We start from the raw sequence: 18054 nt of genomic DNA on the forward strand, positions 1-18054 counted from the left end.
TCCTTAGTAAACATTTTGAAAAAAGTTATCTTAAAGTTAAATGTTAGTTCTGAGGACACAAAAAAAAAAAAAAAAAAAAAAAAAAACATCTTGCATAATTTGTTGGCAGATGCCATTTGGTTAGATATTGTAATTTCTATTGTAATAACAGTCACTTAGGATCTGTTGTCAAGTTGCATACCTTTGTGGATTATAGTTTTATAAATATGTTGCATTTAAAGTCGTAATGCAATGTAGAAGGAAAAATAGACTTTTGATGTGCCTTGGGTGTTTGAGGTCCCATTGCTATATTTTCAGTTGACATGAGTGTATTTCCCTGCAGGTATACCGCTGTTTCATTGTTCATTAATACTTGTGGTTTTCTCATTTATGTCTTGGAAGACAACCATTTTCCATTGCAGAATTTATTTATTTATTTATTTGTTTATTATTTATTTATTCATGTTAAACAACTGGTATTAATTTACATGTAAAAAGGCTGAATTAGTCTTAGAGTATTGTATAATCAGAAATTTTCCCTGCAAATGCTTCCCAGACTTCTCATAGAGATTCTCATATATCTAAAGTTTACATAGAGCAACTCTGAATAAAGTATTTAAAATCATATTATAGGCCTACACACACACACACACACACACACAAAAAAAAAACAGTAACATGATGAGAACTCTCTGTTCCCAAAAAAAGTAGAATATGTGGTACTATGCAATCAGCTTATTTCTTGTTGTTTTTTATGTTGTTTTAATGGTTTTTGTTGGGTAATTTAATCCATGCCCAGCCAAGCTGGCATTCATACGGCAACAAACATTGCATACTCAGCATCTGGACCTTCAACATCCATGGTTATAGGCACTGTAGATTTACAACACAGTTTAGTGGAGAATAGAACAAAAGCCATTTCAATTTTTATGTTTTTTTATTTTTCATTTAAAATTTATTTCATTCATAAACCGTACACTGCACTTCAGATAAAAAAAAAAATAAAAAAAAAGAAGATATTTTGTGCATAGACAAAATCAAACAAAATATAATGTATGTGCACTGTGGCCTCTGCAGTTCAAAGCTTAAAGGAGGAGAATCTTTTCCCCTCCCAACCCCATAAACAAACAACATCTATCAATACAAAGTGACAAGTAATAGATGTTACGTTCAAAAGATCTCATTATCTGAAGTCAGCCACACTTTGCTTGTCATACCATTCCAATGAATCTATTAGAATCAAACTGTATGTATGTGTATGTGGTTTTTAGTGCTGTGTCTCCCTTTTTACAGAGAACAGTGGCATTACAATATCATAAAATTGAGATTTACATCTACACTTAAGCAACTAAGGCTCAAGCTAGTCTTGAAATGTTGTTGCAAAAATACAACTGGGTCCTAAACGATTCTCTCAGAGTAAATTATGTGTGTAGTTCTCTGCCATATAGCAAAGTTCAATGCATCATCAGCAGTTTGTCAAATTCTGTCAGTCTCTGGTTAAATACTTGTCAAAATTCTGTGCAGGGATGAACACATTTAAAATCTTCACCAAGGCCATCAAGTTCAAAACTGTGAAATAGCTTCTCTCATGATTGACAAATAAAAATAAAAAATAGAGCAAGTAACAGGTGAGAAAGTACATCACAATATTGCAAACAATGGGTAGACATGAATAATGAAACGATGGAATTATTTATGAATATAAAGCCTTAACACTACAGGCCAAACACATTATTTTGATATTTCAAACAGATAAAATAAGGTCACAGTTCAGAGCATTGGATAATACACCAACACAAGAAAAGAAAAAATGTATAGCTACAGTATATAGTTTTAAGGAAATTAGAATTTGAGTAAGATCACAAAAGTGTTTCCTTTGCTTTTCTGTTTGGGGATATTTCAAAAACTTTCTGTCAAGTTGATACTATTTGTTATGTTTAAATATTTTATTACAATGTCACAATTGAGATTCTTGACAAACTCACACTTACTACTTACTAAAAGGGGTTTTCATCAAAATGGTGTGACTTCAACTTTCCTTCCAACTGGATATACTTTCTGAATGCAATTTGTGTTTGTTTTTCATACATATGGTTTAAAAAACTATATAAAATGTAAATAATAGATAAAATAACTGTTTACAATAATATTGTGATGTGAATGTTGCAGTACGGTCTTTACAGTATGCTTTCTATAATAGTTGTCACAGGATGAATGTGATTTTACCTAATGCAAGATGTTCCTGGAGCAACATCTTTGTTGGTGCTGGAACAACATTCCAATCAACCAATCAGATTTGACGGACATGTTTACAGTTTAGTTTAGGCTTTACATCAGTGTTATTCACCAGGGTGTTCACTCTGATTTTACGGATAACTTATGGGGGTAGGGTTAGGTTTAGGGGTAGGATTAAATTTTAGGATAAACAAACTATATTGACCCAGGAACATGTCTTACTTGGCAAAATCACAGTGACCATTGTCACAGTTAAGGCTAGTTCATGCAAAAAGTCCTTCATAAGTTTGGAGGAGGAAACCGATGTATTGCTGCTCTTTGGTTGGTGACAGGTAACGTGACATGAAGCGCTTCACGGTTGAGGTTTGTAACAATAGACACCATACAGCTTCTGCTTTTTGTCGGGGAAGCCAACAAAGCGAACCGCAGCCTCCGTGGGGCTGCAGTTCTTCCTGGGCCTGGAGATAGGGTAACGAACGCTACCGTCGGCCAACCAACCGGCATCACAACGGTCGTATCCATGCAGCTTCCAGGCAGCATACATATGGCCCACCTTTGCAATCTCAGCTCCTTCTCTCTTGCACGCATTGACAGCCTCCTCATAGTCCAGCTTCTTGGGCTGGATCAGGTAGTAAAAGCGGCCTGTGATGTCAAACAAAGAGTTTCAGGGTTGTGGACAGACACTGCTAAATGTTATACAGAATTTAACTGTTTAACTCACCTTTAAGGCTGGCTGTGAAGCAGAACACATCATAGCGGCTGTTGGACTTGTCCCTCCTGCCGTAGTTTCTCAGTCCGGCTGAGGTCCTTGCGCCTCCACAGGGCTCTCTGGGTTTGGTGATAGGATACTGCACGGTTCCGTCATTGAGCCAGCCGGCATTGCACCAATCCAGCCCACTTCTCCATTCCTCATAGAGCTGCTCGAAAGAGGCGACCACAGCGTCCTGCTCCAGACACGCAGCCTCAGCATTTTGGAAGTTGAAGTTGTACCGCCCCAAACGAGGGGAGTATGGGAAAACAACCCCTGTGAATGAAAGTGAATTTTCCCCTGAGGAAAAGTTTGACTGAGTTTAACATTAGGTTGATTTGATGAATGTATTTTATGACCGCCCAAATGAACGAACGCATAAGAGCGATATTAGTAAAAGCCTTAGTTTTATAGAGTTCCCTGCTTAGTTAAAACGATTTACATGGTACAGTGTTAGGAAAAAAAAGCTATTCAAAAAGAGAGAAAATTACTTGCAGGGTTTAGGCTTTTCAATCTTATACTCCATTGTTCCAAGGTAACAATGGCTAGTTATGCCAGCCTGCTTCATTATGCTCATGCACCGCACTTTTCTGTGTAAAGATCCCCATTGTTTCTCTGGAACCAAGTCTGCAATGGTGGTCTTGGCCAAGAACAAGAACTACAGGGTATTACAGGAGAATGAGCTAATGATAAGTGGCAAATACAAAAGTTGAACGAAACATAAGATAGCATCTTCACATTTCAAGTGCTAATGTGTAGCTCTGTGGTAATGTTGATGACTGTTTACTAAAATTACCTGTTCAAATACAAATTCTGAACTATAGAAAGTAAATAAAATATATTTGTAAAGTAATGGCAATGTGTTTTAGATTACAGTCAGTTCATTTGTCAAGTGTGCTGCACACATCCTGAAAAGTGAAGCCAAAACATTTCGATTCCGGTGGCTAACTGCAGTATAGGTCATAAACCCACCCTCTCCATGTAATCGAATAGGACATGAGTCAAAAAAACATATACATATATAAAATAAAATTCCAATTACTCTTAAAATATTTTTTTTCCCTAAGATGGTTTCTGTCATTTTAGGTATTTCTTATCACGCCGATGTAAGTGTTTTTGTCCCCCAAAAAGTTTGTTTTTAGTTAGTTATTTGATGCTATAAAATGGGGTGTAACATCATTATTGACAGCTGTGCTTGTGATTGAATGTGCGGGAGAGGGACTATGGGCAGGACCTTGACGCAGACTTGTGCTCCAACTGATGTAATCGGCAACGACCATTTCTGGGTTTCTATTTTGGCTTCATGTTTCTATACAGTGGAAGGAACTGGAGAAGCATCTTTTTTTTTTTTTTTTTTTACAGTCTATTATACATGTCAATGCAGACACATATATGGAACATATCTGCTGTTTTATGACCAGTTGACTATTGATTGTTTAATTTTCAATAGTAAGTCACTTTGTTGTAAAAGAGCCTGCTAAATGAATACAGGTTAAATGATTACTTATGTGACAGCATAAAAAACTAAAGTTACCTTGCAGTTCAAGGTCCACTTCGACAGTCTTGTCATTCAAGCCATTGATGATCTCACACCTGTATGTGCCATAGTCCTTCAGATCTAGGTTTGTAATAACCAAGGTAGCATCATTGTCATCCGCCTCCAGCAGGTAAACGCGGCCATCGAAATTTCCGTATTTCTTCTTGTGGAACCCCATGGACATCAACACGTCGGTCTCAGTCGAGTCATCCTCAAGCTTTGTCCACTTGATTCTGTTTCCGAACAAATTGGTCAGACCTTCCAGTCTGCAGGGCAGAGTGATATTGTCTCCTCTGTTGGCATAGACCTTGATTCTTTCATCTAAAATGAAACAAATAGAGGTTTCTCTCTCAATAGAAGATACTCAAAGAAATACACAATTTAATGGAATCAGATGGTGCGCTTGCTCACAAACTGGGCTACCACAGAAATTATTCTCCCATTTTGTGTCAATAAGGACATATGTTCCCCTACCCCTCTAAAACAGTTTGCTAGCTGATGCTGTGTCTGTATCTCTGGTAGTAGTTGCTATGTCTGCTTGTGGTTAGGGGCATAATTGTCTCGTTCAGTTCCACAAGATGTTTCCTGATCTCTGCTTGAGCCTTGGGAGGCCCTAATCCATCACAGCTCCATGATGGAAGATTTGATAGATATCAAGGAAACTAAAACCGACCCAAGAGTTCTCCATGCCAGCTATACACCGCTATCAAAGTGTCGATTGCACAGCAGACTTAATTCGATTTAGTTTAAGGCACAATTCAGTCTCTCTTTTCCCTGTGGTTTAAACTGTCCACAGATGTGCTTTGCCAAATCATTTAACCCATAATATCAAGTAAACTCAAATCCTTTTTGTTTATCTACACCATCAACTGATTCGTGCAAGCTGTCAATCTAAAAAGATTATGACAGAGACAAAGGCACTTTTTCTGCTAAGCCATGACCAGCATGTTCTACAAATAACCTTTACACTCAGGTGAAGTGTATCAGTAGGAAAACCTTTTCCATATGGCCAAAACAAATATGGGACTCATTAGCAAGACGTTCTGTCTTCTGCATCAAACCATTTACTTCACCGTAGTCCTTTATTACTCCTCACTCGACTAAGCTGGAAACTTCTTAACCATAATAACATGTGCCCAACCTGTGCTCAGAATAAATGTATGCATGTTCTTAACATCTAAGCGTTTCATGGATCATAAGCCATGTTAAACTGTACTGTTCTCCACCTTTAATTATACAGCACTTAATTCACATTATGACCAACTGATGAAATATTCTCCTCTTTCCAGAAGTAATTAAATCCTAGCCCATTTCTTACAATCATTACCACATCTGATCCCTTTTTACACATTGTGAGTCATTCACTCTCTCACTCTCACTTTCTTCCAATTAAACTCTCTCTTAGGAGACAGTGTGCCAAAGTGGCATGCTGTAACCAGAAGGAACAGATGAATAATCTCTCATCAAATGATCAAGTACACCCTCCAGTAATGACAGCAGCTACCAGTTTTGGAAATTTATAACTAAGCTTTTTGGATTAGGGCTCCAGACATGCAAGAGCTCTCTTTGTTGGCTGACTATCTGTACAGCATTGCTGGTGTGATTTTGTACCAGTTTTGCACAACTCTCAAATATCATCTCAAATCCTCTAACCCATAATGTTCTCCATATACCCAACTCCCACTAGTTCCCGTGACACCCATCCCCCATCTCCACCCACCCTTTATTCCTGCTCTTGTAAGCAAACAGAAGGAAAGTGTTTACTCTTGAACGGCAGAATGGAAGTGCCGTGGTGGTTTAAATATTTAAGTGCCTCTTTCCCACCCACCAAGAACTCAGCTATTTGGTATAAGAAAGGATAGATATTAATTTAACATAAATGGATTTTTTTTTTTCAGAGAAAACTGTAATTGAGGTCAGTGACTAAAGGAGTCATAAAAATGTAGTAATAATCTAAATTATTATAATAATAAATAAAGTATTACAAAATTATAACAACAAAAAACAATAATAAATATACATTTTAATATTATTAAAAAGTTAATTTAATAAAGAATAGAGCAAGAGAATAAAAAAATATTAAAATGTTGAAATAAACACATGCAAATAAAACAATTCTTGACAATTTATTAAAAAGAAAAAGTAAAGTAAGCAAGCAGACTCCAAATAATATTTCAAGTAGTTAGACAATAGGTTATATAACCAAGTCATCAGAGACATTTGCAACCTGAAGTATAAACAGAGATATTTTTAAATTAAAACAATCATTCAACATTGCCATGTAATACACATGTTTGGGCCCCATTGGCATCTTGTACACATCTGCTGCATAAATGGGGTTGGAGTCCCACAGTTTATATGGTTGTGAGGTACACAACACTAAATGCATAAAAGCACACTGATTAGAGCTTCACATCTGTGTATACAAGTGACATATGGAATCGCTCCTTCACAGTCAGACAGTCTTGATGGCTAAACTTCACTTCCTACACTTTGCTGAGCAAGCAGAGGTCAGTGGGGTATGAACATGAATTATTACACACAGCTGGACAGCACTCCCGCTATCATAACCATCCTACTTGTGCACTGACATTTAGATTCTGCCTCTTTCTCCCCGTCTGCATGTGTTATAGTGAGTTTATTTGAAAGTCCTTCCTTCCTTTATCTCTCGTCCATCACACACAAAGCTTTCAGCTTTAAGCTTTTCACACTCTTTCTTTTTCACACACCCCTTACTCAGCCATGCCTGACTAATGGCTGAATTATGTCTTGAACAGAGCCTCCTTGAATCAGGCCTGTCTTGAGCAGTCGCTAAGTGCCCAAAACTATAAGAAACTTTTACTTCTTCATCCAGTCCCTACCTTCTCTCCATCAGCCCCAGTCCAGCCCAATCGATACACACCCATAAATTTACAGACCATTACATCAGAAGGAAAATAACTGCATTCAGAGAGGGGCTCTTTACATTTTCAGAGGCTGTTAATCTTGCTGTAGCTCCTGTCAGATACATACATTCAGTGGCTTCACTGTAAAATGGACTTGGCAACGGCCAGCATACAGCTGGGAATATAAAGGTTCACTGTGTGGCCCTTCAGCCACTAATATGCTACTGACATCACTGCCTGTCAGGGACTGATCTTGCATTTACCCTCAAGAAAAGGTAATAGCCGCTTTCCGCGGTCAGTTCAGTGTTGGCTCACATCCTCCACTAACTGTCAACAACTGTAAAACAACTGTTAAATTACCTGCAGCAGATGTTTTAGAGCTTATGAAAGTCTGTGGTGAGCTGAATCTTTATGTGTGTGCGTGTGTGTGTGTGTGTGCATGTGTATAGTGGGAGGAGTCTTGGAGTATTTTAGAGATGAATAGTGGAGTAATACAATTCAAATCTGGTGATAGCATTGATGAAATTATGTTCATACATGGTACATATTTTTTGTCTCATCCCTCATTCTTATTAGCGTTTAACTTTGATGGTCTTATTTCTATAAATGATACTGTGCAGTTTTTGAGTATTACATTTATCTTACCACATTTTCATATGCACATAGACAGATGCATGCTGAAACGTAAATTAATTAATTCATTCATGCACGAAGGGATCAACAGTGGTTCTTACCTTGTGCTTCAACATGTAGACTGCTTGCAAAGAAAAACAATGCCAAGGAAAACAGAGCGATCATCTTGTCTTTTTGTTTCTTTGCCTAAAGGCCTCTTGACTAGAAAAGCAAATTACCAAACAAAAAAAAAAAGCGGTGAAAAGAAATAAATACAATTGGGCAATAAAACTGGAGAGTCCAGACAAATGCTTTCTTCCCGTTGTTGTCGATGTAGGTGTTGGTAGTTGTGCCACAAGAAAGATTGGGCTCCTAAGAGGTCCATTCAAAAGGCTTATATTGAAGCCCTGGCCAAATGTAGCCACTCCCCCTCCCCTTAGAGAGAGATGAAGCCCATCACCCTACATTGTGTGTGTGTGTGTGTGTGTGTGTGTGTGTATGCGTGTGGACTCCCTCATTTAAGAACAGCTTCCCTTTCTGCCATGCATGGCTCTCCGTTTAGATTTAAGGGGAGACGTGCGAACTACAATGTGTTGTTTGTGCTGGCTACAGTATGGCTAACAGGATTTATATAAGGACTATTATGTAACCATGTCTTTAAAATGAGAAGAAAAAAAAAGCTTTAAAGAATGGATTTTTTTACAGGCTTTTGTGACATCACATTGGTTTAGATACGGTTTATGTTCTCCAAATGTTGATTGATCAACTTTATACAGGCATCTTGTCTAATAGTATATTAGTACCAGAGACCCACTTTAAATATTTCTTTCTCAACATTTAGTCTAAGGTCTTCAAAGTAAATCTGTCCAACAGTGAGCATATCTCACTGGAAACAATAGACTCCCCACTAAGAATTCAAAACCTTGAACACAATTCATGCTTTCCAAATGCTGAATTACACAACCTCTCCACATGCTTGTAATACATGACTAGTGCAGTGTGACTTTGCTGATTGTTTTTGCATGTGTTTGTACCTGCTGTGTTATGATGTTTTACATCAAGAACTGCCAGACATATTTTTGATCAGCCAAGAAATCCAAAAAACATCCACTTTCCCATCTGCCCATCTTCTTGGTTCCTCTTGAAACCTCTTCTTCACCTAACATAACTCCCTTTTCAGATTACTTAATGGAAGCTTGTACTGATAAGTAAATATATGGCCCACTTCACCTAAACAAAAGTATGTCTGGACTCTAAAAAGACCTTATCACAGGAGAAGAGATAGGATGGGGATGTGGAGGGAGAATGTGTGGTCCATCAAGTATGTTTTTCTTAGTGGTCTTGATGGAGTGATGGTAAAAGGGAGTAACCTGTTCAACGCAAATGATGTCCCATAGTTCTTTCAGCTGTGATTTACAGATTATAGGTGAGAAGACACCCTTCATCCCCTCAAGGCCTTGTCTTAGACTAAAGCTCCATCGAGTCATATGTTCCCCACCCTGAAAAAAGAAAAAACGCTCACAGAAGACAGAGGCCATTATTTCTTATTTCTATGTGTGTCACACACACACACACACACACACACACACACCTACACACACACACACACACACACACACACACACACATACGCACGCACGCACGCACACACACACACACACACGCGCACACACACACATTATGGAAAATGAGGAAGGGTCTCTGGGTTGAATGAATCTATGAATGACTTGATAAAAGAGAACAGTTTTAAAATATACTGTACAAATCTTTAAAGGCTTTATGAAAGTAAGGAAACCAGAATATTTAACTAATAAATGATTTTGTTATCTCTATCAACGACAAAAAGTGTAGAGCTCATCAGAACACTTAAGTCTGGACTAAATCCTTCTGCTTTATTGAATTATGAACCCAAAGTCTTATTTGGAGCCAAAGGCTAGGGAGTTGAAACCATGTCTAGTTGTATGTGGCTATAAGCCATAGTGCACATCTGGAACATTTGTGGTACATGTAACCATGCAGTTCATTCGGGTTTATTCAACAGACTCACAGTCTTCACCAGAAGTGTCTAACTCATTTTTTAGACTTGAAATGCCCCTAATTCTGCCTAGTGATGGCAACATAATAAAAACACAAGCTTTTATAGCAACACCTACCAAACAAGCTTCCCAGTGTTTAATGGATGGCGCATGGAGGTACTCACCTCATAATACAGTAAAGGAAAAGTTCACCCAAAAATCATTTACTCACCCTCATATGACTTTCTTGCATGAAACATGATAAGATTGAGAAGAAAATCAGAAGTTTATAGTGGAATTTCTAAGTTGCTATTTGTCATACATTGAAAGTCAATGGTGGCCATGGCTATCAATAATATTTAGTAAATACTTAAAAAACTTAAAAACATTTATGTCACTCAAACAAAGCTATCATGTGGCTACTGAAGATTTAGTACATGGGTTATATGAATACATTTGATGATGTTTTTCTGATCAGGAGCTTTCCCTGATGAACATTCTGTTATTTATTGTGTCACTGATGCAACAACCTCATCAACATCAGACCCTTCACCACAGCCACTCATCAACACACCACCTGTACAACTTACCTGGCTCCTTACCTGAATTACTCACCTGGCTCCTTACCTGAATTATTCACCTGCTATGATCCCTTCTCTTCATCATCTTTCGTCTTCCTCATCTCACAGCACAGCACCTGCAAGGAACACACAGACTGTTATCACTCAAGTTAAGTCTACTGAACGATCTGTGTGCTGAACACTCACCTGCTTATCTCGGCTGCTCTCTGCTACCTGTAAATAAATCACAGTTACCAAAGTTACCTGTGTTGTCTCCTTCTGTACGTTGACAGAAGACCAGACCACCAAAATGCAACAAGGGACAGAGACGAGCGAAGATGGCCCGCCTGAAACGTTCAAGGAAGTGGTTTACGCTGTTCGCCAATCACTGTCATCCACCACCATTGTAGCTTCTTCTTCTGCCTCGGTGAGTCCCATGGCCGTGAATTGCAGCGGGTTTCTTCTCCAATGTTCCTTATTCTTCAAAATGCAATCTCAACTGTTTCCCACTGTAAAGGGGAACATCGCCTATATCATCTCACTACTCTCCGGACATACATTGCAGTGGGCATGGTTGATTTGGGACACCAACGGACCAGCGACCAGCTCACTAACGGCCTTCACCAACCATTTTAAGGAGGTATTCATTCCTACTGCTACGTCATTATCTGTGCATGATGAATTGTTCCATGTATGTCAAGGAACAGCCTCAGTGATCATGCCCTCAGATTTCACATGCTGGTGGCCGTTAGAGGCTGGAATGAGACTGCTTTGCTTACAGCCTACCAGAGAGGTTTTAATGCAGAGATCCGCCGACAAATGACCAACTACAATGATGTTATAGGACTTGAAGCCTTCGTCCAAAAATCTATTTGCATCTCCCAACGTCTCACTGCATGCACGCTGGATCTTCCTGCTGCACATCTTCTTCCTGCCACACCATCTGTCGCCCTTCCAGCACCAGAACCGATGCAGAATGATTCCTTTCATCTTTCCTGTGTGGAGCGTCAATGTAGAATACAAAACCAACTGTGCCTCTACTGTGGATCAGATGGATATCTGATTCCTAACTGTCTGGTCCATCCGCCATGCCCAATGCTCTGGTTCAGCGCAAGCCCTCATAGATACTGGATCAGCTGGATCATTTCCCTCAATCTTCTTCACCAACTCCAACTGAAAAGGAAACCCTGCTCACACATAATTAATATTCACTCCATCCTGGGAACACTGCTGGGCTATGGCAGCATCAAGTACTGCACCCTCACCGTGATGCTCCACATTGGCTGCCTGCATCGAGAAGATCTCTTTTCTGATTCTGGAAAGTTCCACCACGACACCATCGACTTCCTGGAGAACATCATCACCCGGCACGGTGTACAGATGGACCAGAGGAAAGTGGATTCCATCTGAAGTTGGCCTCAGCCCACTACCATTAAGGACCTTCAACGCTTTCTTGTCTTCGCCAACTTCTACCGTCGTTTCATCTCAAACTGTCCAAGACTCCAACAACTCCAAGAAGCCTTCTGTTCAGCTCCAACCCTGGTCTACCCCGATCCAGCATCACCCTTCATCGTGGATGTTGAGGCCTCTGCGACTGGGGTTGAAGCCGTGTTATCACAGCAGCAGGGTGATCCACCAATACTCCATCCATGTGCCTTTTCCAAGAAACTGTCCTCAGCAGAGCGGAACTTTGACATCGGAAACTGTGAGCTGTTGGCAATCAAACTCGCCTTGGAGGAGTGGAGACTAGGGCTGACTTCTAATAGTCGAGGATTCGACGATTCGTTTCGGAGAGGTCTGATTCGACTATGAACCTCATAGTCGAATACATGGGCGTCAGTTTGGTTTGAAATGTGCTGGGGACAGAGACGCATTCGCATTTTCAGAAGGGCTGGGTACCATTTTTATTTTATTTTTTCGCTTTCGCGCAGGTCATGTTTTGAAAGACGATGTCCTGTAGCTTACTAATGTAAATAAATAAAAATGTATTCAAAAACCTGCTTCACGTTTTCAGCAGGGCTGCGGAGCGGCTGTGAGTTGACTCCACACGGTTCTCATGTGCGTTAAAAAGCTTTACGTGGTTTAATGTACCTAAACAATGATTACCAAATTCCCCTCTCATGTTGCTCCTCATAACCACTTAAAATGGTAAAAAAAATCGAACCCAGAGTCCAATTATTATGGACGTTAACAGATATTAAGCGTTTCTGCTTCACATTTTCAGCAGGGCTGCGGAGCGGCTGTGAGTTGACTCCACACGGTTCTCATGTGCGTTAAAAAGCTGACTCCAGACGGTTCTCATGTGCGTTAAAAAGCTTTAAGTTGTTTAATGTACCTAAACAACGATTACCAAATTTCCCTCTCATATTGCTCCTCATAACCACTGAAAATGGTCAAAAAATCGAACCCAGAGTCCAATTATTATGGACGTTAACAGATATTAAGCGTTTCTGCTTCACATTTTCAGCAGGGCTGCGGAGCGGCTGTGAGTTGACTCCACACGGTTCTCATGTGCGTTAAAAAGCTGACTCCACACGGTTCTCATGTGTGTTAAAAAGCTTTACGTGGTTTAATGTACCTAAACAACGATTACCAAATTTCCCTCTCATATTGCTCCTCATAACCACTGAAAATGGTCAAAAAATCGAACCCAGAGTCCAATTATTATGGACGTTATCTGATATTAAGCGTTTCTGCTTCACATTTTCAGCAGGGCAGCGGAGCGGCTGTGAGTTGACTCCACACGGTTCTCATGGGCGTGAAAAAGCTTTACGTGGTTTAATGTACCTAAACAACCATCACCAAATTTCTCTCTCATATTGCTCCTCATGTTTATGAAATGTTATGATATATGTGTGATATATATGTGTTTTTTAGCTCTTTTGTTTGAAATGGAAAAAATCTAGCTGCTATCTAAAAAAAAAGAAAAAAAAAAAGGTTCGACTATCAGTCGACTACGGCAAAATCTAACGAATCAGATTCGACTATGAAAATCCTTAGTCGAAAACAGCCCTAGTGGAGACACTAGCTGGAGTGGGCTAATCATCAGTTCGAGGTGATGACCGATCATCGCAATCTAGAATACATCCAAGAGGCTAAGAGGTTAAATCCTCATCAAGCACGTTAGGCGTTTTTCTTCACCTGATTCAATTTCATCGTCACTTACCATCCAGGAGACAAGAACCTCAGAGCAGATGCCCTCTCTCGCCTACATGACCTAGAGCCAGACTTGTCAAAAACCTGAACCTATACGCCCTCCAGCCATCATTGTGAGTCCTATCCAATTGTCTTTGAACGAACAAATTGCAGAAGCCTCACAATAGGAACCCACTCCACCGGGAGGTCCAGAGCGACGAGCCTACGTTTCACCGGCTATATGTCTGTCCCTCATGGACTCAGTCCATACGTCTCTGGACATCCAGGCAGCCAGCAAACTCTCTTGCTTCTCCAAAACAAGTAGTGGTGGCCAGAAATGTCTCCAGATTCATCAAGGCCTGTTCAGTCTGTGCCATTTCACAAACTCCCCGTCATCTTCCTGCCTGTAAACTGGTTCCATTACCCATTCCCAATCGTCATTGGTCCCACATCGGCATTGACTTCGCTACTGACCTACCTCCCTCCGAATACTATACTTGCATCCTGGTTGTCGTCGACAGATTCTCAAAAGCTTGCAAACTGATCCCTCTGAAAGGGTTACAACCCACAGCATTGGGAACAGCAGAATCCCTATTTCAACCCATTTTCTGAAATTTCAGATTACCCAAAGACATAGTCTCCAACCGTGTACCCCAGTCTTACTGCCACCAACACATACTCTCATGGATGCAACACCCTCATCAACACCAGACCCTTCAGCTCCACCCACTTGATCAGCTTCACCTGAGTATTTACCCCAGTGCACCTGCACCCACACATCAACACACAGTTCTTACAGATGGTGGTCAACCAGAATGCCTATTACCGCCGCGCCAGCCGCCGCGGCGAAATTACCGCGGCGAAAATAAACCAGCCGCATTTCAAAGTCGTTCCCGAAATGACCGCCAGGTGGCGCAAAGGGACATTGTGCAAAACAGCAGCAATTGCCGTATTTTAAAATGTAAGTGGGTTAAATAATAGGCATATTTTTCATATATATAAATAGGCCTATTAGGCTACAACAGAATAGAACCAAAGATAGATTCAATTTTACAGCTAAAAAAATAGAATCAAAAGTTAAAAATAGAGACGATGTTAGGAGCAATGACGCTGAATATTTTTACTATTCTATTGAGGAATTAGATAAACGAAGAGCTATCGTGAGCGATACAATTGCACAGTAATTTATAGTGATTTCAAAAGCAGTCCTTAAAAAAAAAATTACATGGAGTAGTGTGGCATAATTTTTGAGAGATTACGCGGAACACGTTTTAGTTAAGATCCTGGTTTCAATGCCCTTAATGTATATAGGCTAGGCTTTAAAAAAAATTCACAACGCGTTTTGAGATTGTTTTGAATTAAACATTGAAGTTTAAAATGTAGTGTTTTGGCACACCAGGCCGAGTGGCGTTACGCATTGTTCAAAAATCAGGTTTTATTCTGGCATGTTGAATTGGCGTTAATATTTTTTATTTTTATTTATTAGATTTAGATTTTAGGTTTTGTTAGATTTATTTTTCTCATAACAGCTAAAATAACTTAATATATGCCTTGTCTTCATATGATTTTTATCAATGAACTAGTGTTTTCTGACAGTGTCGACTGCAAAGATGAAGTTGACGATCGCCATATTTGTAGTGAACGCCCCTAGAGAGAAATGCACAAAGACATAATCAGAGAGTAGCCTTTTTCTTTTTCGTTTTGAATTATTTCGTTTGAAGACATTTCAAGCTTTGTGTATTTGATGTATTTATCATGTCTGTGTGAGGCATACGCTGAGTTTCGTTAAATTAGGAGGATGAGATGCGCTCCAGCTGACGTGCAATGCAAGTGACCTCACGGGCGCCTCTATGATTAGTGTCTGTTTGCTTCTCTTACTTATTGAATCCAGACAATTGGGTGATGAAAAAATGATTAAAATTAAGATACAATTTATAGAAAACGAAATTCACTTTAAAAAAAGGTTTCTACTAAACAAAACTTAATGAAGTGGTCAAAATCATGTCTGACCCACTCCATATCCATCTCTCGATATAATGCATCTTATCTTACTCATGCTGTTCACTTTTCATATTCAACATAGATTGAAAAAACAACATTATAATATTTTAACAAATATGATACTAAATGAGATTATTTAATGTCTACAACAGTATAGTAGGCCTATAGACTCTATTTGTACAAATTGCTGCACGTTAATGTAATTAAATGAAACCTTGTAACGAATTCACACTGTAGACTGTGTACAGTTGAGACACCTTAAATAACTTGCGTTCGCAGCAAGCACAAGTTGTGATTTTTGCTGTGCACTTGCATATTAGTGTCAGCTGGGAAGGAAATATAGAGACCAGACCTCTTGGAACTTTAAATTGAATACATAGCGTTGGTAAAGCATACTGAAATTACATCCCTACAAATGTATTAGGCCCTACTGAAAATAAATGTATCGAATTTAAGCAAAGTAGCCTAAATGTTAAGACTGTAAGCCCTTTACTTTTTTACGTAGCCTAAAGGACTCTTATAGCCGACTTTGGGTTAATTTAATTTGTAGAGGATTTTTTAACTCAAACATTAACACTGAAATAAATTAAACTAAATTATTGTAATTTTTTGGCACACCACGACGAGTGGCACTATGCATTGTTCTAAAGCCAGGTTTTATTCTGGCATGTTGAATTAGTGTTCAACAAATGCGGCGGCGCGTTCATTTGAATGAAGAGCGTTTCTCGCTCGTGTGAGCGAACACACACTGGAACGTTAGGCCGTATCGCAACGAGTGAATAGTGGCCGAGTGGTTGAACTTACGTTACGATCATTTAGATGACACGGGTTCGAATCCCGAACTAACTTGGACTACTGGTGTTTTTATATTAGCCTATTAATGCATTTTATAGTCTATTGTTGATGCAGAGAGATTTGTCTTCTAAAACATTTTTTTTTGCCTATTTACAAAATAAAATCGCCATGCATTTCCATTTTACACTAAGGAACAAATATTATACAATGACTTTACTTCTGTAGCCTATAATAATTCATATATATGACGTTTAAACGACAAACAATAAAATCAGAACCAGTATTCTGTTGCGTTCATGGTTCCAGTGGCAGTAATGCATCCACGGCTTTTCAAAATGTCACAAAGCGTTTTGAGATTGTTTTGAATTAAATATTGAAGTTTATAATTTGTTTGGCAAGACGAGTGGCAAACTCTTTGTTTTGTTTTGCAAACTCAGCTAGCCTGTGGGGGGTTTGGAGAAGGCAATACTTTGCTTTATCGTGGGGGTGCAGGACAGAGGTGTTAATGTTCCGTCTTTCATATGGAGAGTGTCGGAGCCAGCCTGATGAGGCAAAGGCAAAATTCTTTTAAGGATTAATCTCCAAATCTCCAAAAGTCCATAGCCTATGTACAGTAGGCCCTATATCTTATTAAATTATATATTGTAGTTTTATTGATTGTATAGGTTTTCCACAAACAATTTAAATTTAGCAGATACAGAGCTCTTTTATTGGCGACCCACCTCCTTTTATTGTAAGGTGAATTCAGCAAGGCATGTTGTATCTTTGAAGGAACAAAAGCTATTTGTTACAGTTTTTTCTTTCGTGATTTGTGTGGATGACACACAGCGACATATACAGTATTATCAGCTGTATGGTGTTTTTTTACGCTGAAATGCTTAATTTCGAGAAAGACCCACCGCGCGCAGTGAGGGAGACCAAACTTACTAAAAAAATATCCAGCGCGAGAGAGGCAAAGAAAAACGCCTGTTCTTAATTTATGTTGCTTTGAACTTTTTCCGTTTTGTACCGTTTTAATTTTTTAATTTAGCTGCAATTTCTTTGACAATAGAAATTTAAAATGTTGCAAGAATAGGCCTAAGATTCTGTGTTTCTTATTTTGCATCACAAAGGGAATAAACTCTATCGATGCAACCCTGTTTGAATAAATAAACTGTCCCGACACTTTATTCATAACTTAAAATGTGCGATGGGTTTTCAAACTTAATTAATTTTATTTTTCTTTTACATTTTCATTGTTTATTTTTTAATTGAAAGCAATACTGTATTGAAAGTATTTTTCTGATTTGTTCGATCTGTTTTGAAAAATGTCTTCCGTTGATATGGCCGGGTATACTGTCAGTCATCTCAATCTCGTGAATGATTCACACACACACAAAAAAATAATTTAGCCGATTAAAGACGAGCTTCATCATCTTCATTTTCTGGTGCGATCGGCTGACAGTCTTCCTTCATCAGATGTGTCGTCTTTGCAGCGGGAATGTAGCAAATTTATGTTGTTATGTACAATTGATAATTAAACAAGATGATTGACTTTAATAAACAGATACAT

The 18054-nt window shown here is 39.0% G+C and overlaps 1 protein-coding gene across 2 annotated transcripts; it reads right to left on the minus strand.

Moving 5' to 3' along the window:
• Positions 1–924: 924 nt before the first annotated feature.
• Positions 925–8392, minus strand: hapln1a (hyaluronan and proteoglycan link protein 1a). 2 transcript variants are annotated; one of them, XM_081366914.1, is made up of 4 exons: positions 8119–8392; positions 4497–4820; positions 2936–3238; positions 925–2856 (listed from the first exon to the last, which is right to left on the minus strand). In XM_081366914.1, exons 1-4 carry the CDS (start codon positions 8180–8182, stop codon positions 2567–2569), a joined length of 981 nt encoding a protein of 326 aa, XP_081223040.1. In that variant the 5' UTR covers positions 8183–8392; the 3' UTR covers positions 925–2566. The 2 variants fall into 2 exon arrangements, with proteins under 2 accessions (XP_081223040.1, XP_081223039.1); XM_081366913.1 differs by having other exon boundaries at positions 2936–3262; positions 8119–8366.
• Positions 8393–18054: the final 9662 nt, after the last annotated feature.

The sequence above is a fragment of the Scardinius erythrophthalmus genome, assembly GCF_964197995.2.
Source record: "Scardinius erythrophthalmus genome assembly, chromosome: 5".
Classification (NCBI taxonomy): Eukaryota; Metazoa; Chordata; class Actinopteri; order Cypriniformes; family Leuciscidae; genus Scardinius; species Scardinius erythrophthalmus.

Excerpts from the sequence above, each read along its gene's own strand:
- hapln1a (XM_081366913.1), bottom strand. The coding sequence starts at position 8,182 with ATGATCGCTCTGTTTTCCTTGGCATTGTTTTTCTTTGCAAGCAGTCTA. Across the intron at positions 3,263-4,496 it reads AGTGGACCTTGAACTGCAAG|GGGAAAATTCACTTTCATTC; the intron begins GTAACTTTAGTT and ends ACTTTTCCTCAG. Across the intron at positions 2,857-2,935 it reads CTTCACAGCCAGCCTTAAAG|GCCGCTTTTACTACCTGATC; the intron begins GTGAGTTAAACA and ends TTGACATCACAG.